This window comes from Coccidioides immitis, assembly GCF_000149335.2.
Source record: "Coccidioides immitis RS genomic scaffold supercont3.4, whole genome shotgun sequence".
NCBI lineage: Eukaryota > Fungi > Ascomycota > Eurotiomycetes > Onygenales > Onygenaceae > Coccidioides > Coccidioides immitis.
This window is the reverse complement of record NW_004504311.1, coordinates 2,757,391-2,777,809: the sequence shown is the minus strand read 5'-3', so window position 1 is coordinate 2,777,809 and position 20,419 is coordinate 2,757,391. Positions and strand designations below refer to the sequence as shown.

Genomic DNA, 20,419 nt, shown 5'->3' with positions numbered 1-20,419 from the left:
TGGTTGAGAAGTCCTCGGACTGGCATGGCGGGACGAAAATAAATTGGAACCAGCCCGCTAAACCGGGTCACTTCGCGACGTCAAGACCTTGATAGACGCGATCTGCCTCGCCACCTACTGGCAAATCGGCGTTCAAAGGACAGCGGGCTCACGAGATCGAAATCAAATTTAAACCTAGCCATCAGCCCAGCGAAGTGTCTCTCATTCAAGTTACCGATGGAGCACAATTGATCTTGAAATAAATATATAAAAAAGATATTTATCAAAACCCTCAATCGTATAATTAACGAAGAAACATCCCACGACATACCGTTTGCACTTTCGAGTCTCTCAAGCAGGGAATGGCCTCAAAATCAGCAGCGCCACCCAAAGAACGTACCAAGTCACAGTTTGCCGCGGCTGAGGCTGCTTCGTCTGGGAACGTGAAAAGTCAAGGTTGGAACCCTCCAAGCCTCAAACAGTCGCAGAGCTGGAATGAGCAGGATCTGAGGCATCATCTACAAAAGAGATTGACGGGGTTAGAAAAGGGCAGGGAAGCCGGATTTACAGAGATCGGTGGGAAGGCTATCAAAGGATGAAAAAGTCTCACATGGAATGGCCTGTGTTCGATGACATGTGTTTCTTTTCTTTTTATGCGCAAAATTTCGCGCTGGGGCTGAATTTTACAAAAATGCTTTAATCCATGGACAGCATGGTAGGTTCTCCGTTGTTTTCAGCGTCATTCCGTCCCTCTCAGCTCCTGTTCAGCTTGCTAATGACTTCGTGATAAAGGCAATGGATAGGCGGCTTGGTTTCGCGCTGTTCGGGAATTGACGGTCTTTGAGTGCGAAATCGGGAGGCTGTACATCCCGCCGGCTGTTATGCGACTATTTTCCTTCTTAATCGCGCTTCATGGCAGAAGTTGGTCTTGGACAGAGTCGTGATGCATTGCGCTGGTTGCCGCCGATGTCGTGACAGGGTTGTAGGAGTAGATAACGCTAGTCACCACACTAGTTAGTTAGTTGCACCTTAAATTGGAGCTTAGATAAGCGGGCATCTCAACGCCGGCGTTCGATGATATGATGAGCGGCCGGCGGGCAGCGAGGTCGAACCGCACATCACCTTGCTGGGTCTGACCTAACTTAGTTACCCTCAGGCGGAGCCTGAATTTATTTATCTATTTCCACTATACTTATCCTCAGCTCAGTACTTTGCAGATGTGATGTTGTAGCCAAGCTGCGGTTTCCTCTGCATTCCTTCGGACTGCTAAAGGTTATCGAGAATCTTCAAGGTACCTGCAAGCTCACCCTGTCATTCGTCAGCTCATCAGTTCTACAAGCTTCACACTTCGACCTGCGACCGATTCTCTTCTTTGTTCACTGCTCCTACAAATGCCCAATGCGGCCTCTTTCTCAGTACTACCTTTTTCTTTCGTGCTCCTTAGAAGATACCGGGTCGCTCGGGGTTAAATTGCTCGCAGACATTTCGACTAATCGGGGACGGAGGAGAAGATGGATCGTGCAAGGAAGAGTATGTGATCTGCATTTTATAAACGAGTATCCAAGAAGGGTCGCTAATAATGATTTTTCCAGGAGAGCTGCGTGACTCAAATATAAAGGCTTGGATCGGAGAACCAGGTACCGTCGTCGTAACCCCGCAGTCACCGTTGCTTGTATGGTAGAGCATGAGAATTCGCAGCGCTAAGCTAAAAGCCATTTCTATAGATGTTTTTCTCGTCAATAAATCACTTGATTCCTCCTTGAAGAAAAACACTGCCTTTATCAAACGTCTTCGAACCGGAATCACCGCTTCCGCTCAACCAACCTTTCTCACGGAGATCCGGACCCTGTCTTTACATAAATATCTCTCAGAAATTATATCTGCTTTCTATGAGGGTGCTTGCAAACTCAAATCACCTGGAGAAATAGCAGCGGGGGTCGAAGTTGCTAGTGCACTGCACCAGCGTTTCGGTCCTCATGAGTTCACAAAGCAACTCGGCTGGCTGCTGGGCCGCGGTATGAGCACGCCAGACAAGGCACAACTGAAAGCTTGGACGCAAGAAGTACGAGAGAAGGAAGAAAAGGAACGTCTTGTACGGCAACGTGTTTTGCTTCGTGTCGTATCGGAGCTGTGGCTGGTGGGGCTTCTGCGCACCCTGGACGATGTGGAACGGCCAGAAGATTTAGGGTCGAAGGGGAAGGATGGAACACCCACAGCTGGTAGCAAAGTTTCCGATGGTCAGCTAAAAGGTAAACAATCACATACTGCGCCGAAGGTCAGCCAAGACAAAGATGCAGACCCGTTCCCTTTGGAGGTTATCAAGGACCTACTCGGCTATGATCGTGAACATCAGAACTTGCCCCTTGCTGTCTTGTTCGCTAAAAACTACGGTTGGGATATCATGGGCATCAAAAGAGCAGACGATGGTAGGAAAAACGTCGATCCCAGCGGTGAGACAACAGTGACTAGCAAAGAGGCCCCTGAGGCCTCTGGCGATGAATCCATGGTCAATATTGGTTCAGCGGATGACCCGCCTCTGGTATCCGATGAGAAATTGCAGACCCGATTCAGGAATATCATGATCAAGTACCTGGATGATGTGAAGAAGCATGTTGTTCGTGATCACAAAGCTCTGGCTGCCTTGAGCCGCCGCAACGCCGAGGCGTATGTGAAAAGCGGAGAGATTCTGGAAGACCGACAGTCCAACTTTGAGAAACAATCCAAGGCCCAAGAAAAACTGGTTTCAAACACTCAAATACTCTGCGACATTCTAGGCTCGGAGATGCCGGAACTGGCTGAGAAGGAAGGTTTAGACAGCCTCAGTAGTGGAACCATTGGGCTTGTGAAGACTGGCGAATATCTGCGTGGACAAGGCGAAGGGCCAGGAATCTGGGAAGATGAAGAAGAGCGTCGCTTCTATGAGAACCTTGTTGATCTGAAGGGTAAGGTTCCGGCGGTGCTGCTTGAAGATGGCAAGAAAAAGAAAGGCGAGGCCGATGAACAAGCAAAAAATAAAGATGCTGATCTGCCAAACGGGGTCACATCCGAAGATAAAAGGGAGCGGCCGGGACAACCTGTCGAAAGTACTCCTCGAGAGACGGACGACCAGTCAACAGCTATCGTTAACAAAACCGTTGGTGCTCAGGTTGATACCCTATTGGCAAGGCTCCCGGAACTCCAGCATAAAGATGCCGTCGACCAGTTGGCTTTGGAATTTTGTTTCCTAAACTCCAAAGCCTCGCGAAATAGGCTGATAAAGGCTATGCAAGACGTCCCAAAGGGCCGTACAGATCTACTTCCTTTGTATGCTCGATTGGTGGCAACCTTAGGCCAATATCTTCCTGATATTCCCCAAGGTTTAATTTCATATTTGGACGAGGAATTCCGCAGCCTCCAACGTCGCAAGCAGAAAGAGTTCCTCGGACAAGTGCGCACGAGTAATATTCGATATCTCGCTGAACTCACCAAATTTGGTGTCGTGCCTGAACATGTCATATTTCACTGCTTTAAGGTCAGTCTGGATGACTTTTCAAGGATGAACATCGAGATAATTGGCAATTTGCTTGAAAACTGTGGTCGGTATTTGCTACGGAACCCGGAGACTGCACCGAGAATGGCATCCTTCCTCGAAACCCTTGGACGGAAGAAAGCAGCTCAGCATTTAGGACAACAGGAACGAATGGTACTTGAAAATGCTATGTACTACGTTGACCCTCCCCCAAGACCAGCCATACAGCAGAAAGAGCGCACTCCAATGGAGTTATTCGTGAGAAAACTTGTGTATCTTGATATGAACAAGCGCAATTATCCCAAGATTCTCAAGTCGGTTCGAAAGCTACACTGGGAGGAGCCGGAGGTGAGTTAAGTATACATCTTTTTATGGATCATAATGCTGATAAGCATAGGTTGTCCGCATACTTGAAAGTGTATTCAGCAAGCCCGCCAAAGTCAAGTACGGCAATATTCACCTATTGGCTTTACTTGTCAGCGCACTCTACCGCTATCATCAAGATTTTGTTGTTAACATTATTGATAATTCTCTCGAGCGGATCACAATAGGCCTAGAACAGAACGATTTCAAATTTAACCAGGAGCGCATTGCCGACGTCAAGTACCTCGGAGAGCTCTACAACTATAAAATGGTTGATTCTCCTGTGATATTTGATACTCTATATCGTATCGTTACTTTTGGGCACGGTATGCCTTTCCCTTAAAATTCCCTGCTACCCACGCTCACAATTAACGGAATTATAGAGGGTGGCACCCCCATTCCAGGCAAAATCTGTCCCCTTGATCTTCCTGACGATTTTTTCCGCATTCGCCTTGTTTGCACGATGCTTGATACTTGTGGCGTTTGTTTTGACCGCGGTAACTCCAAAAAGAAACTGGACTTCTTCTTAACCTTCTTCCAGGTAAGGTCAAATGATTACACAATTAGTCAGGTTGCTGATCATAGTAGTATTATATTCACACCAAGGATCCTATGCCGATGGATATAGATTTCCTCGTACACGACACATATGCCCTTACTCGCCCCCAATGGAAGCTTGCAACCGACTTGGAAGAGGCGGCTCGCTTATTCAGTGAAGCCGTAGCGCAAAATTACAAAGTTCAAGATGGTAGCAAGGCAGCCGAACCTGAAGAAGACGGTGAGAGCTCCTCGTCAGAAGATGAGCTTGAGGACGACGCTCTTGGAGAAGGCGAAGAAGATCAGTTTTCGAGTGAGGAGGCTGAAGTATGTTTCCCATTATTTATTCTTGCATCCACGGCTCGACTGACGAATTTCTAGGCTGCTGTTGATAACACTGATCAAGACGCCGAGCCTGAGTCCGAGGAGGAAGAAGAGCGAATAATCGTCACTCGACAGGAAGAGGAACGCGATCCTGAAGCGGAAGCAGAATTTGACCGTGCCTTTGAGAAGATCATGGCGGAAAGCTTGGAATCGCGTAAATTCGAACGCAAAGCAATGTTTGACGTACCCCTGCCAATGAGACGTACAACTCGCGAACCTACGGCAGCTGAAGATCGCGAAAACAATGCAGCAGCGTCAAACACGATGGCATTCTCACTCATGACCAAACGAGGAAATCGTCAGCAGGTAAATTCCCGTTATTCTTGTAAAATAAACAAAGTACACTGACGATGCCCCAGACCCGAACAATTGATCTTCCATCGGACTCCAGCTTTGCGATTGCTATGAGATCTCAGCAACAGGCCGAGCGCGAGGAGCAGCAACGCATTAAAAACTTAGTTCTAAACTATGACCTTGGAGACGACAATGACCTCAATGATGGTGAAGCCCCCAGCTCTCTCCCCAAGTTCTCAATAAGGCTAGCAGTGCTAAAGGATGCAAAGGCAACGAGAAGCGTACTTCTTCTAAACCTGAGAAGGCGAGTACTAGTCGGGGTTTTCGTGCCCGTAAACTGCAGCTTAGCGACGTCGATTGGTAGCTACCACAACCAAAAGGGGCACAGCCGGCCCCAAACGGGCTTTTTTTAGCCTCACTTGGCAGTTGGAAGACCAACAATGCCATTCACTTGCCAATTCAGCTGCATGCGCAGGAGGAAAATTGGTTTGCCCATTGCGCCCGCAAATTCGTCCCTTTCAGACAGGTCGCGTCAAACGGACTTGTACCCAATTTGGCGACTGCCGAAAGCACCTGTGGCTTGCCTAGCGACTTAGCATGCTATTATTCGCGGAACGCTTTGCCCTGACGGTCTACGCCACCTTTATTGATAGCGCCATGGCATTTCGCCCCCGCAATCGTGTCACTAGCTTGATGAGAACCCGGTTTAAGATTTGATACTCTTAAATCCTCAATTCACTGTCGCAGCTGCCGACCGATCGAGACATGGGCGACACTCTATTCGTATTCGTAGTGTTATTGTCCTTAACCTTCGTTCGATGGCACTCAGCGAGCAACTGTAGGCAAGGTTGCGCTTCGTAGCGTTTGAGAAAAGGTTTGGTTGATCACTTATGCGCTATCTGCCTCTGGTCTACAATGAAAGCTAGCCAGTGGGATGTGGAGGAGGACAAATTGAGAACCAGGCAAAAAGGAGCCGCAGATAGATTGATAATTGAAGGTTGATATGCTTATTTGAAAGCTACAATGGCCACTCTACTTTGTAGAAAGAGTAGGTTGGCACTTAGCATGAAAAAGAAGAAACCTGCTGATGCTCCTCGGGTTCGCGGGTTGTTTACCGACAGTGTCTCAACCTTCTCTCCACTGACAAATCAGCGGAAAAAAAAGAGATATATGGTTAGTACATAGGATGTTGCATTTATTCGCCCGCTTCGAAATGACAAGGACTGCTAGTCATTAAATGAAGGTCACACCCGTCCATGAAACTTCAACCAATCTGCTAACTCGACAGTAAATAACACCGGCGCAGTCGTCCTAATCTCAACCATATCGGCACGAATATGATTACTCGTGCTGACTTGCCCGCCAAATTCTGTCTTCCAGTCATGCACGTCCCACTCTAAACCTTCTGTGTTTATCACAGAAGGTCCACCAACAGGTATTATGCCAACATTTTCCGATAGGTAGCATTTTTCTGGACATTCTGAGATGGGCTTATCTCCATCTAAAGCGCTATGGGATCCGGGTATTGAAGTTGGGGCTTTCCAACGAGATTCAGCTTCCAGCGAGTTGCCACCAGGCGTGAAGATGGTACTTTTGCCTTCCGGAAGCAGAAATGTAATGCTCTCTTCTGAAATCAGGTACAAATCTCCGGCGGGCTTATCAGCCGCAGACAGGGACGATTGAGACGCGGTATAGAGATGGTGGATTTGAGAGAATGCTTGGTCGACACGGCCACCTAGGCCGCCCAGCACGAGCACGTCTAGATGCGGCTCGGTTCCGTTGTCCTGAACCTCAGATTCCGCTGTGGATTGGGGAGGCCCTGGAGATATATCTGAGGATACAATGGTCCTAATGTTGGATTTTAGATGTCGTAGGCACTTGGTAAAGTCTGTGGAATATTGGTCTGGGTCTTCAAGCACTGGGACACCTAGATTCTCGTAATGTTTTCGTACAAATGGACGAATAGAGTCTAAGTCACCCACGATGGCATTTGGAAGCTACTGGTATATCGGGTTAGCAGCCCCATCCGTGGTGGACAAAATATTTTAGGCATAGGGACAAAGAGAGACTCTCTGCTCACCTCCGTGGACTCCGTCCCGTTTTTCCTCATGAGCTCATAAAAGCGATTCGCGCCGCCATCAGCGCAGATTGTAAACGACGCTGTTACACATAGACCAGTTAAAATCTTGCTTTACGAGGAAAGGATATAATTACAGAAATACCATGCTGCTTCAATATTTTATACGCATTGGGGTTGATAGGCTGGTTCAGAACCAAAAGCGCGTAGGGTTTCGATCGAGGTACTGATTCGAAGAACTTTGTTGGTTTCCACTCCATCTCTCACAGACATTCGGATACTGGACAATAAAACAGATCAATTTCTCTGGCATACCTCCCTTTCAGTCGTTCGGGCTGCACTGCTTTTATATATCTACTCTGTACGGAGTACAGAGTACAGAGTAAAATCGTCTATCGATTTTCTATCATGATTGATTGATGATTGATTGATTATGTCATCCACTTTCCCAGCCACTTTGTCAGCAGCTACAGGTGCCATACCGGAAAAATGAGCTTTTCGGGCAACCGTCGGAAAACGTTTATCTGATGCAACCCATTGAACCACAGGTCACAAGCTTGAAACTGTAGATCAACCATATATTTACAATGCACATATAAAGGGTCTGAAATGTATAGAATTTGGAATGTATATATTTTTAAACTTGAGGGTTTTGAACCCAATTTGGAAGCTTTTCAATTACTAGGAACTAACTAAGTATTACAAACCACCCACACAACCTGAATTGTAATGAATTTTTTTTTTTTTTTTTTTTTAAATTTGAGCCTCCCCAGTTGGAGTCTCTGGTTCAGGGACAGGGTGTAAAACCAGTACAGAAGAATCATCAGAGTGAGCTCATTCAGACTGCTTGATTGTACTTTTGAGCAAATTGGCTCCACTGCCTCCAGTTGGAGACAGGCCTGATGCAGAGATATTCAGCTGTAACTGAATGAAGGGAGAAGGTGTGATTGGAGTGGGGAAGAGAAGGGGAGGAGTGAATGTAGCAAAGGGCAGAGCAGCAGCAAATTGGCCTATCTTGACTGCTGATTTATAGATGGTTTCTTCTGTCTTTCACTTTTTCTGTCATTAAATATCAAAGTCAGTTCAATTCATCCTGACATTGCATCAAGTATACTGACTGCAGAAGATAAACAATTGAACTTTAAGTTCTGACAGATGTTAGTCAAGATTCTTTCAATATTCTATATATATAACTACATTAGCATGAGTTGAATGTATAATATTTAATCAGTTCAATCTATCTTGACAGAGTGGAATATATGCTCTGCAAGCTCTTTTTGTTTGGCTTGGATGGACACAAGCTTTTCCAATGCTGTCAAAGTGGCAGCACCAACTTCAGCATTGAAGAAGAAGAAAGAGGGGAATTTGTCAGTTTGAACTGACAGAGATGCCATTTTGGTAAGCAATTCACTAAGATCAGTGGCCTGTTCTGCCATACTGGCTTTCAATTTCTCTCAGAGTGTTGTGTTCTTAAGTCTAAGGAAATCATTATAATCAGACAGTAATGCTGCCACTTCCTTCTGTAGCTCTGAAAAGACAGGAGCACAGGCTTTTTTATCTTCTGCACAATTGATGCAGGCCTTTGTGGTTTCTTGCTTGCAGAAATAAGACTTTTTGATGTATGCTGTATACACAAATGTCAAACAGTAGCCACAGAGTGTATTACCTATTATAGCAGACTCTTCTTTAACAGCTGAGGGCTTTCACCCTGGCTTCTTTTTTATGAACATTGGGGAGTGCTCATTCTGAGCTGCTGCCAATTTATGTGTTTGTGGAGTCATTTTTTGCTATTTCTGCATATATTGTCCTTCAGTTTGCTGCAGTTCCTTATTTCATTCTGAAATTCACCACTTATCTTGATATTGGAATAGAAGAAGAGGGGTAACAAGAAATATAATAAGCTCAAGAGAAGGAAAGAAAGAAAAGAAGAGAAGAAGAGAGAGATTTTGTGTGAGAAGAGATTATTATATCTAGCATGTCTGCTTGATTATTTTGGATTTCCTAATCAGGATGTGTCTATTTATACATTACTAAGTGCTAACTCATTTTGCTTAGAGCTCCTACAGCTGATTATGGTGAATGATAAAGAGATATATATTGAATATAGTGAAATTCAGCTCTTGCAAGCATTGATATAACAGAGCATTGCATTGAAGTCTAGATATCAAACCCTGAAATCTATTTTAAAGCACAAACTAACAGCCAATTTTGATCTGAGAAGGCATCTTTTCATGTATTCAACTAGAATCTGTGTCTCTTTCAGAGCATGCAACCAGTTGTGGCTGGTGCAGGTTTCTTTAAACAGGCAGGCCAATTTGTTGCAGTCTTAAAATAATTCTCTGTAATGTTCTACAAAGAATTTCAATTCTTCTTGTCTGAATTGTCATTCTCTGGCTCTTGCAGAGCTTGCACTGCCTGAGCCAGATGTAAATTAAGTTCTCTGGATGGCATACTAGATGTTAACTGGACTGCATTCAGAATTTCTGGCAAAGTCTCAACATGGACAGTCTTTGGCTTCCTTGGTTGGATCTTCCATCAGGCAAAGTTGTCTGAATTGACATCTCTCAGTCCTGGTTTCTGTGTCAAGCAGTCCCAGAGCTTGAGTACAGAATTCCAGATGTAGATTAACAGGGTGGATGTATCCTGTTTTGAACTGTTGTCATCAAGATACAGCTTCATGTATGCTGCTAAATTTGCATACACCTCTATTGCCATAACTGTCAGAGCAGAAATCATGATAATTAAGATTTATCATTGACTTACATTCAAAATACCATTTCCCTTGTGGAGCTGACTTCTCAAAATTGACACACAGCTTGACCCAGTAAAAGACTTTACAGAATTGGTCCCACTTGAATAATTGGGCAAAATAGCTGATCAGCTTTTGTTGATTGGTTATTTCATGAAGTCTGAAATTGGGATTCTCAGTCAAGCTGAGTTCAATACATTCCCTGACATGATCCTGCAAATGAGATCAGTTTATATCATAACTAGGAGTTTAGAAACATTGTTCTGACCTTCAAGCTACTCAAGATCTTACATTTCCAACCTTTACAGAGGTCTGACATGCATCTAGAAAGTTCATAAAAATATGAGTCATTCCTGGCTTCCCAGTTCTCAAGGCTCAGCATCTCCTGAATGGTATCAGGAATCAGATCAGTATTTAATGTCAATATATAGGCCCATTGCACCTGATTTTGTATCTTGTGCTCCACCACTCAAACCCACTTTTCAATCTCTGTATGATCAGAGAACACTTCAGTTCAGATACTTGTATTTGAACTGAATAATGCTCCTTAAGCCTTTGGCATGTTGTGTGATTGGGCCCATGGGAAGGTGTAAGCTGTTCTTTTTGGTGCTGGTGTGCTCTGTGTCTCTGACATTTTGGCTATTGAATTGCCATTGAGAATGAATGAGAGTGAATGCTTGAATTTTGGAGAGGTTCACTATCTATTATATAGTTGACTTGAAGTGCATTTAACTGCTCAAGTTGCTATTCAGATCTGTATCCATATTCCCCTACATTCTAAAATTCAACACTGCTAAGTGATTGATTTCTTTGAAATAGGCTGATCATTTAGGAGGATACAGATTATTGCTGATCTTGCATCCCTTAGAGCTAATTACAGATCTAGATGATTGAGATATTACAGTTGGTCTGTGGCACAGTTGGCACATTTTGCAGCTGCTCTAACATTCAACTTTGCTATAATATGTCTGATTCCCCAATCAAACAGCAATTTTCTTTCTAATTCCTACATACTTTATCTCAAAGCAATTCTGCAGCAACCCTTACTGTTCCTGCAACTTGAAACTCAACCACTGTGGAAACTGGTGTATAAACCTCAAGCAAACATGTGAGGTCTGAGGTACTTGAGGCATATAGAGGATTATATGTTTTGGAGAAGGCAACTTCATTTGCCATTTCCAGCCTTGCAGTTTTGAAGGTGCAGACAGTCTGCCCATTTATTATGGGAATTGCAAGATTGCAATTGCATTTTACCTTCAGTAGAACCCAACATTCAGCCAAACAATCAAACTAAGAAGTCAGGGTTGAGTGTAAGATCTTGAATTCTCTGTCAGCCTGCATCATTCTAATTACTGTATACAGGATGCAGCAAGTCTTTCAGATGCTTCTGATGCTTCACTCAATGCTCTATCCAACACTCATTCTGAACCAGAAGATATCAGAGTGCAGGAGATTATACAAGAAGCAGTGGCAGCTCTACCCATGAAATCAGTTGATAACAATGAATCACAACAGTATGAAGAGCCTGAATCTGAACCCTGGTTACAGACTATATTACATCCAGTGCACCTGATTAGCAATGGAGATTCTGATTTTCATTCACAACTAGAGGATTTATTGGGTGACCAGCCAGCTGAGACCTACATCCCAACTATAATAAATGACCTGTTGGAGGTTCTAGTCTATGCACATGCAGAGCCTGATGAAATGCTGGACCACTTCATGCTTGCTTTAGAATTATAGTGTGAAAAATCAGAAATATCTTGCTGACACTATAAGACACTGCAGGAAGTCTTACAGATTCCTGAAGACATTAGTGCACTGAGATCTCTACCATTGGGGCTGAGCATGTTGAAGAAGAAATGCAGAGCTCAATTCTCTATACTTCCCATTCAATGGGCATTCATACTGGCTGTTCCATTGAAAATGCCAACTCTTTTGCCTGCTGAGAAGCAACTAATACAGACATCTCTTACATCTAATTTATTCTTTCAGGATCCTGTGGCTCTTTTGTCATTACTGGCAAGATCTCCTGTATTTCACAAGAAGATATATATTGGTATGGCTGATCTAGTTAACAACCTGACTGAATTGTGGCAATCATGGAGCTGGGGGAGCTTTATTAGATGTTCATCAGATGACTTTGCATGATATTCTGACAGGACATCAGTCTTTCCTTCTGATTTTATTTGTTTCAGGTGCAACAATGCTGCATGTAAGTGCACTTAGAATGAACAAGAAATCCATATTAGAAGAATTCAATTTGTGGGTTGGGACCAGAGACTGGCCTGCACAAAATCTGATGAAATTGTTCTTATTGTCCAGTACACTATTACTGCCAGCAGCTTTAATAAAAGAATCCATTCACTGAAACCTCTGCTTTGCCTGAACAAGCTGCTCTTACTGGAAGACCAGGAAACTCACATCATACATGAAGACAACATTCTAGCCTGACTGGATGTTCATCTTGACTACATCTTTGACAGATTGGGTAGCTACAAATCCTCAGAAACAAATGAGTTCTTTGTACAGCAAGTGATGAATACAATTTGCCACATATCATATGTACAAGAGCTCTGACTTAGCACTCTGCTCTGGAGTGAACTGGAAATTGTGGCATATAGAAGGGATATGCTGATCAAGATGCTCTGTCCAGGCAACTTTATCAAGAGAACTATATTCATTCCCTTCCTGCTGTTCATTGACAGATTCAGTCTATATTGAAACATGTACTGAAATATAACTGGCTTCTATATAATCCCTGTGGGACTTAATGATTCTGAAAGAAGATGATGAAACAATGCATATACAATTGCTCTCAGGTCTCATGCTACAAATTTTTCTGATGTTGTGGAGGCATTGGCTCCTGGTTTACAAGCAGTTGAAAGAGGATTTGACATTGTGGTAACTGGTGAAGGAACTGTCAGAATCATTGCTTCTTGTATTGCTTATCTTGGTGACATGCCACAGCAAAATGACAATACTGGAATCAAATACTCTACTGCAACAGTCTCCTGTTGGAGCTGTACTGTCTCCAATGCAGAGAGGTTCAATATGAATTTTGACTTGATGAAATACAGCCAATACCATTACCAGCTACTCAATTTGCAGGCTGAAATTAAGGTGAAGCAGACTGTTTGCAAGTGAGAAGCACTGTAGAAGACCTATAAATTGATCAAGAAAAGTCCCCCAGTTTTGAAGATCTGTTCAGCACTGAATCTGGTGATATTTTTCCCCTCTGACCCCTGTCATAGTGAATTTTTGGGCCTGTCCAAAATTGTGCATACATTATTGATATCACATATATTGACACCTGAGGGGCAGAAGAAATACTGCCAAACCCTACAGAGATTTTCATTTCAGAGACACTGGACCCAACTGCAGTTCCCAATTACCCATCTGAAGTTCTACTAAATTCAGAAATACACCTGAGCTTCAATTATGATCCCAATTATACTCTGCTTTGTCCTAAAGCCTGACTGGATTCAGACTGTTGTTCAGCAGGCTCTCTATAACTTCTTTGATGAACAGTCAATTGATCCCAATATTTCATGTTTGTTGCTTGCTAAAATTTTTGATGCTATTGCAAGAAGCAATTCACTATTGACTTCTCAGATATCTGTTGGGTACAATGAACTTAAAAGTGTGGTTGCCAATGCCTGAACTATACTTCAGAAAGTGATAGATGCTATTGTCATGGCTGCCAAGACACCATGGTTGACTAGCTGGGCAGTATAGATGCTGAGATCATGGCAGAATTCACCAGTGTTCAATTGAATTGTGACACTTCTGACAGAGGACATTTCAATCAACACTGTCAGTATTGCCCCAAAAGCAGGTAAGATGTTACATGCTTTGAAACACTGATCAAACATGCATATCAGGATGCACTATGCTGACCAGGCAAAGAAGTATGCTGTGCCAAATAACTGCAATGTACTGATTGGGAAGAATAAATACTGTAAATACAAAGTATTTGTGCAGCAAACCAACAAGTGTGATGTTGAAAAGGTTTTACTGATTCATGAGAGCTTCAAACACACTATATTCTTGATTCTTGATGGGGCTCTTATGGAATCAGAACCCTATATCAGCAGCCAGATGAAGCAACTTCATTGTGAATATCCAATTCTCATGCAAGACCTTGTGTGATCAGAATACAATGAGCAACAAGATGATGATGAGAATGCTGATGAAGCTGATGATTCATATGCTACCACCCCCTTTCATACCTTAATTAATGCCTACTGCCAACTACCAGCTAGCCATAAAGTCATGGAATTGCTTGGTTTACAAAGCACATGGCTTTCTGAACTATCAATTACACATTCCTTTTTGCAAAAGCTCTGACTTTCATACAGCAGTAATTGGGCATATCAACATATGCTTGGCAGAGGTTTGACCCCAATCTGATTGTTTCAAAAGCTGATCTTTACATTCAATGGAGATGCACATCACACTACATTGAAACTCAATGATCTGGTTGAGTATACTTGTGTGTTGAGCACCAAGATCAGGCAAATAAGATGCATATTCACTCACAACCAGGGCAGCTGCTGGAGGGTTTTTTTTGCCATGTTCTCTGCTCATGAAATTCAGCATGAGAGGGTACTGGATTTGCTGATTTTGCAGGTGAATCAGAATGAGATTCATATAATTGGTCTACCTGCAATCCACAAACCAAGCCTTTACACAATACCTGTCAGCAAAGATTCCAAAAGGCTTAAACTGGATTCTGCTCTGCTGACTACCTTTCTCAACTGCACTTGGAGTGTTTCCTTTTTATAGGTGGATTGGGTGGTTTGATGTATGTAGTATTGTGCATTAGTTGAAATCTCTCCAGTGTCTGCTGGAGTAACTATACTATAATGGTTTCTATACTATAATGGTTTCTATACTATAATGGTTTCTATACTATAAACATTTATAAACCTGAAAAGGTATCCTGAATGTTCCTAGATATATTCATTGATCAGGGGTTTGAACATTTCCTGATTTCTATGTTGAGGATTGGAAGCTATGTTTCTGAATTTGGAATGTATATATTTTTAAACTTCCAAACAACCATGGATTCAGATAAATGTATATTCTGATGTAAACATATCGGGACTAGTGGATCTACAGTTTACAAATCCTCCCCATTTCTGCTATGGTGCGAGCGTGTTCTCACGTGATTGCCAGCTCACTCATGTGCTCCAGATACAAACTAAACAAACACCATAGTTAACATGAATAAAAGATTTTTGATATAGCAGATCAGCAAAATGCATATAGCATGATCTTTCAATACAAGGTGTGGTCAAGCTCTTCAGGATTGTGGAGTGTAAAAAGAAGCTATATTGAGAGATTCTGGCCTTTTTAATTTCACATCATCACTATTCAGTAAGGATATACAGCCACTACTCTGTGATTAATGGAGTGAGGACTACCTACCATCATTATTACATCCGCAAGTTTGATTTCACAGAATTGGATGGCAGAGAGAGATGGGCATCCTATAAATTTGTGATGGGAGTTTATGCTGATTGGGCACCTTCACATCTTCAGAGACTCTGTTCAGCTATTGACAAGCTACCAGAGGATTTGAACTTTGAGAAATCACAACAGTCTCAGAAAGCACAGCAGACCAAGCTCTTACCTGAGCTGAGCTTCTCAGGAATGACTGAAGTCTCACAGTGAACTGGAGGCTTTGAACTGCTAGACATGAGCTTTACATCTCTACCTGATGGTGAAAGTCAACCAGCTCTATCTAGCTTGCAGGACATTGCTTCGCAAGCTCCAACACTCTGTCAGGATAAAAAGGGATCCGCACAAGCGTTTACGTTGAAGAAAAGACGCAAATAATACAAAGGCTGTAGTTCAGGCTTTATTCAGTTCCTGCGTCCATTTTCCTTTTCTTCATGCCATATTTTGTGCGTGGTGATCCTAGCTCTTCGCCTTTTGTGTGAATCGGGCCATCAGCCACCCATAAAAGGCAACAACACGACTTACAGAAAGAAAATAGATCATAAAGTCCCTGCTTCAAAGGATCGCAGTGCAGAAGGTTTAGGTGGCGGATGTTCACAAAGAAAGTCAAAACAAATTCTAGGAACTGCCAAGTGAGACTTTGTGGGTGTAGTGCCAGGGTGCTTTCCGGGCTTCAGTCACAGGAATCGTCCGCGCCCAAACAGACAAGCTGGTTCTTTGATTGACAGTGATTTATGGTCTATTGTCAATGATCTCTTTGTTGGCAGCCATTGGTAGACACAGCATTATGACCCGGGGGATACAACTGTCTTTTGTTTATTTCTAGTCTTCTTCCATTTCTTTTTGTCCTTTTGTGGATATATCTTCCCTCAGCCTCACGACGTATGCTTACCTCCTTTCCTATTGTTTCTGGGCTTTGTCACCCAGAACCTGAGCCAACTCGAAATTAACTTATCCCTTCTCACATGTAGATAGATAGATGATGCTCTCTTTCTCTCTTATTCCCCCCCCAGCCCACGAAAGAGACAGACAGGGTTTTGGCTACGATGAATAATAGAAACTCGCATGCACACAGACAAGAAGCAGTCACCTACATAATGATTTACGCAAATTCACTACTATTCTCTACCTGACACTCTCAATTTAGGCCAATCATTTCCCCACAGGTCATTCACTTTTAATGTTGCATGATATGGACACCATACCAGGGTGACCCGCACATCCCGTGAGTCGGTTCCAAGCCCTTCCGTCATTCCAAATCTCAATAACAAGTCCTCCACAAGTATGTACTTCATTAGCTGCGTACATCTCTAACCATTTCCAGTTCGCCTTGCCCAATCTTCCATAGCCTGCGCATATCCTGGGAGGTCCTCACCGCGGATAACACAGCGGGCCCGTCTCTCAGGTATAATCCGTTCATACCTGTCGCGGTAAATGTTCATGTCCATGGCATAGTTTTCATCAACACGATGTGCGTATTCTTCAGCCTTGAAGCGAATGCCACCTGGAGGCTGCTGCCCGCCCTGCAGGAAGCTGATGTATGCGTGTATCTGAGCTTCTGAGAGTTGGAAGATCATGTACCTGCCCACAAGGTGAATGAAGATATCCTTACACTAGGATTGGAAAATGATCAAAAGTTAGTGATTATTTATTTGGTTAAAAAAAAAAGGAGCCTGCAAGGGAAATATAGGAGGGACTTCTTACTTCAAACCCTGTCTCCCCACGATCAAACAGAACAACCCCACCAAACAGACGGTACTCCACCCAGTAACCGACAATATCAGCAATTCCGTTAGGATATTGTTGCCAGAAACCGTAAGAAGAATGGTAAAGCTCCGCTGGCAAAGCTTTACGGGGTGGTGGTGGCGGCATGTTGGGGAAGAGTTCATCATGCCATATGATGGAGTCGGGGGGCTCTGGCTTATGAAAGCCTCCATCATAAGCCTGGTACAAGTGGACAGCAATGCCATGGCAGAGGACAGCAAGAATCTCAATCAGGCGCAAGTGGAATTCTCTTGATCCAGGGTTAGTGTTTTGGAATGCTTGCGCAAGCTGCTAACTTTTAGTATTTGTCCTCCAAGATAGAGAGCTTGGGGCTATGAATATACTACCTTTGCACTAATTTGAGTATTACCAAGATTTAGATTTCGACAGCAAGACTCAACAGCTTCCAAAGCTGCATTGCTTGGATGAATATTATTCTGGAAGCTTTTGCGAAACTCATTGAAATAATCTCAATAGATATCGCACATGGGACGGCCGTCAACAACTTGGGCAAATGTCTCTGTGGCCAGATCAGTGGAAAGGATTGTCCAGAAAGCCTGTTGTAGAACCTTGAAGTGCTGTGGAGACAAATTCTCCAGCCCAACTGTTGCCAGGCTTTGTGTCGATGTCAGATGCTCAGGCATGGTCTTGAATTCCAAACATCACCAATAAGTGGACAATGTTGAATGTGATGATGAATGGAGAAACAGTGCTTGATGCAGTTCAGGCTGTGAATTCACGAAAGGAGGGGAAATCTTTGATGCCTGGTCATGTTACGCTACGCCTTCCGTCTAAAGTATTTGTACTAGTCAGCCAGTTGTAGCTATAGCTGAGTTAGCTGAAAATCTGGTTAAACAGTGAATGTGGCTTGGTTTCAATATCATTAAGAAGGGAGACTTTCTTGATATCTACTCTACAGTCTGTACAGAAGTCTTTATAGCTACTGGAATAGTCTTCTTTGAACCTGACTAGGTCATCCAGCAGGTAGATATTCAGCTCCAAATCCCTACCCCCTCAAGTAGTCAATCTAGCAACTCAGCATTATTCTGAATCCTACAAACACCTCACAACCCCTATCAGTTGCAAGGCAGGGTGATAAGGTCAAGATTCTTATGGAGCAGGGATTTAAGAGCTAGCTCACCACAAGACTTGATGGAAGGATTTAATCAAATTATCAAGATCTGTGAATACAGGATGGTTAATGTCATTATTATGAAGAAGCAATACCAGGATATTTTTGCAGTAAATAAGAAAGAGAAGCAAAAGTGCAAGAGATCTACTTACAGAATTCCACATGAAGGAGATCTAACTAGAGAAGAAGCTCAGGATCTCCTGCTGAGCCTGTTGAACAGTCTGTTATTCAATCTTCCAATCCTGCAGCTTCTGAGCCTGCACTATGCTTATGAGCTCCATCAAGGTGCAGCAATTGTGGTTCTCATGGGCATAGAAGAACAAGATGCCCTAATCCTAGTGTAATTTAATTTAATTTAATTAGGTGTTGTTGAGCATATATATTTCAGGTTGGAATCTATTCAATTACTATGGCGATTTTGGTGTCCCGCTCGCTTGGTTGTCCCGCTCGGTTGTGGAATACGTTACATAATCTTTTCGGCATTTCAGTTTTCTTCGTGCTTAACAATCACCAAATCTGAGGGCAGAGACGCTCATGTCCAGCCGGCTTCATTCTTCTCCCAGGCGCTCACTGAGCCTTCTTTTCTGTTAATTTTGTTAATTGCTTAATATACTTGTTTCTTCTTCTGTTGGATCACAATGTTCAGGTCAGCTTCGCGAACCGTTCTCCGCCAGACGCATCCGCTCCGACTTGCCCAGCGCCAAGCAGGGCGGAGGTTCGTAAGCACAGTACCTCCGTCGCAGAAGTCGCGAAGTTGGAAAAGCACCGTTGCGAGGTGGGGTCTAGCTGCTGCTGCAGTGTACTATTACAATACAAGCACGGTGTTCGCGGAACAGCCTTCTCGTGAGCGCAGCACCGGGAACTACCCATTCAAGCGAGCGCGGTATGCTGACAGTTGACGACTAACGCGGTCAGGAGCAGTCGCGCTCAAACCAGCTTCCGAGTCTGAAGATGAGGAATCCTCTCTGCCCACCATTGAATCAGTCGCTGCAGCTAAGAAGCGAAAATCCGCCTCCCGAACTCCCGCCCCTTCATCCCCACCATCGCCAAAATCCGACTCCAAACCCGAAGAATCCTCTGAACCTCCCGCCCCAGAACTTAGCGGCGCCATTACGGAGACTGAAGAGTCCGCTCCAGCTGACGTGCAGCCGCTTCAACTTTCTGCCTCCGAGCTTGAGCAGGAGGCTGACCAGGAGGGCGCATTCAATCCTGAGACTGGTGAAATAAACTGGGACTGCCCTTGTCTAGGTGGTATGGCGCATGGACCATGCGGCCCAGAATTCAGAGAAGCGTTCAGCTGTTTTGTGTACTCTACGGAAGAGCCGAAAGGAATGGATTGCATCGATAAATTCAAGTGCGTATTTCCCCATATGTTTCCCGGGTGGTAGTTTAGGTCATCAAGGATGGTCGCTAATCAACGCTGGAATATAGGAATATGCAGGATTGCTTTAGACTCCACCCGGATGTTTATGGCTCCGAATTGGAGGAGGATGAAGTTGACGAACAACTCAAGGAGCATATCGCTGCAGAAGAAGCTCAGAAATCTCAGTCTTTATCTGACGCGCCAGTCGATGCCGCCGTAGCTGAGAGCCAAGAAAACAGAGAAACCGAACTGGAGAAAATCCAGCAAATACCAGTCACAGAAGAGAAGATCACAAAAGACAAGGCTAGCGAGCAATAGTATCCCCAGCTCTCCTGTCTCATTCATGAAGTTCCCTCGATGCAAGCGGGTTGTTTTTCTTTTTTTATCTGACCTCTCCAAGCTACCTCATTCCATTTGCCCCATATTTTCTTTTTTTTTTAATAAACTTCCTGTTCGGACAAAATGTGTACTTCACACTGTACAATACACTTGAAATAGAGCTGGCAACAAAAGCGCTATGGTGTTAGACTCTTTGAAGCAAGAATGCATTATAGAACTTGCGAGCCTTGTCATTTTAGTCAACACTCCGACCAACTTCATAGAGAGTCCAAAAGAAATTATAAAAATAGACGACCGGCTCAGGCCAGAAAAGAGCACAGCTCCATACACCTAGGATCCCGAACCTCAATGGATATTATATACATCAGTTTCGCTCTGCTCTTTTTCGCCGTCCCTAGTCACATTCTGCATGGATACGGCTCAACACAATAGTGAAATAAAAAATAAAAGAAACAAAAGCTTCC

General features: G+C 43.7%; 5 protein-coding genes across 6 annotated transcripts; 3 read left to right on the top strand and 2 right to left on the bottom strand.

Moving 5' to 3' along the window:
• The first annotated feature begins 94 nt into the window (after nucleotides 1–94).
• Nucleotides 95–1,199, top strand: CIMG_13445. 2 transcript variants are annotated; one of them, XM_004446127.1, is made up of 3 exons: nucleotides 95–435; nucleotides 528–694; nucleotides 772–1,199. In XM_004446127.1, the coding sequence occupies exons 1-2, from the start codon at nucleotides 342–344 to the stop codon at nucleotides 677–679; spliced, it is 246 nt and encodes an 81-aa protein (XP_004446184.1). In that variant the 5' UTR covers nucleotides 95–341; the 3' UTR covers nucleotides 680–694; nucleotides 772–1,199. The 2 variants fall into 2 exon arrangements, with proteins under 2 accessions (XP_004446184.1, XP_004446185.1); XM_004446128.1 differs by having other exon boundaries at nucleotides 95–694.
• On the top strand, nucleotides 1,113–6,131 carry CIMG_05246 (nonsense-mediated mRNA decay factor). Its single transcript, XM_001245804.2, has 10 exons — nucleotides 1,113–1,270; nucleotides 1,319–1,509; nucleotides 1,572–1,616; nucleotides 1,704–3,835; nucleotides 3,885–4,176; nucleotides 4,234–4,391; nucleotides 4,439–4,714; nucleotides 4,769–5,077; nucleotides 5,131–5,272; nucleotides 5,335–6,131. The coding sequence occupies exons 2-10, from the start codon at nucleotides 1,491–1,493 to the stop codon at nucleotides 5,427–5,429; spliced, it is 3,468 nt and encodes a 1,155-aa protein (XP_001245805.2). The 5' UTR covers nucleotides 1,113–1,270; nucleotides 1,319–1,490; the 3' UTR covers nucleotides 5,430–6,131.
• On the bottom strand, nucleotides 6,132–7,500 carry CIMG_05245 (thiamine pyrophosphokinase). The gene is made up of 3 exons (XM_001245803.2): nucleotides 7,288–7,500; nucleotides 7,146–7,225; nucleotides 6,132–7,062 (listed from the first exon to the last, which is right to left on the bottom strand). Exons 1-3 carry the CDS (start codon nucleotides 7,400–7,402, stop codon nucleotides 6,310–6,312), a joined length of 948 nt encoding a protein of 315 aa, XP_001245804.2. The 5' UTR covers nucleotides 7,403–7,500; the 3' UTR covers nucleotides 6,132–6,309.
• A 9,167-nt stretch (nucleotides 7,501–16,667) lies between these two features.
• CIMG_05241 (uncharacterized protein) lies at nucleotides 16,668–17,765 on the bottom strand (the record flags this gene model as incomplete). Its single annotated transcript, XM_001245799.2, has 4 exons — nucleotides 16,668–16,970; nucleotides 17,062–17,409; nucleotides 17,469–17,541; nucleotides 17,608–17,765. 4 exons carry the CDS (start codon nucleotides 17,763–17,765, stop codon nucleotides 16,668–16,670), a joined length of 882 nt encoding a protein of 293 aa, XP_001245800.2.
• A 1,027-nt stretch (nucleotides 17,766–18,792) lies between these two features.
• Nucleotides 18,793–20,107, top strand: CIMG_05240 (mitochondrial intermembrane space protein Mia40). The gene is made up of 3 exons (XM_001245798.2): nucleotides 18,793–19,096; nucleotides 19,175–19,607; nucleotides 19,685–20,107. Exons 1-3 carry the CDS (start codon nucleotides 18,892–18,894, stop codon nucleotides 19,932–19,934), a joined length of 888 nt encoding a protein of 295 aa, XP_001245799.1. The 5' UTR covers nucleotides 18,793–18,891; the 3' UTR covers nucleotides 19,935–20,107.
• Nucleotides 20,108–20,419: the final 312 nt, after the last annotated feature.

Bases quoted from the DNA above. Each gene is read 5' to 3' on its own strand.
- CIMG_13445 (XM_004446127.1), top strand. From the start codon at position 342: ATGGCCTCAAAATCAGCAGCGCCACCCAAAGAACGTACCAAGTCACAG. The intron at 436-527 runs GTTGGAACCCTC...GGGTTAGAAAAG, and splicing joins TGGGAACGTGAAAAGTCAAG to GGCAGGGAAGCCGGATTTAC.
- CIMG_05246 (XM_001245804.2), top strand. The intron at 4,177-4,233 runs GTATGCCTTTCC...ACGGAATTATAG, and splicing joins TATCGTTACTTTTGGGCACG to AGGGTGGCACCCCCATTCCA. The intron at 5,078-5,130 runs GTAAATTCCCGT...ACGATGCCCCAG, and splicing joins AACGAGGAAATCGTCAGCAG to ACCCGAACAATTGATCTTCC.
- CIMG_05245 (XM_001245803.2), bottom strand. From the start codon at position 7,402: ATGGAGTGGAAACCAACAAAGTTCTTCGAATCAGTACCTCGATCGAAA. The intron at 7,226-7,287 runs GTATTTCTGTAA...TATGTGTAACAG, and splicing joins TAAAATATTGAAGCAGCATG to CGTCGTTTACAATCTGCGCT. The intron at 7,063-7,145 runs GTGAGCAGAGAG...ATATACCAGTAG, and splicing joins ACGGGACGGAGTCCACGGAG to CTTCCAAATGCCATCGTGGG.
- CIMG_05240 (XM_001245798.2), top strand. From the start codon at position 18,892: ATGTTCAGGTCAGCTTCGCGAACCGTTCTCCGCCAGACGCATCCGCTC. The intron at 19,097-19,174 runs GTGAGCGCAGCA...GGTCAGGAGCAG, and splicing joins GTTCGCGGAACAGCCTTCTC to TCGCGCTCAAACCAGCTTCC. The intron at 19,608-19,684 runs GTGCGTATTTCC...GCTGGAATATAG, and splicing joins GATTGCATCGATAAATTCAA to GAATATGCAGGATTGCTTTA.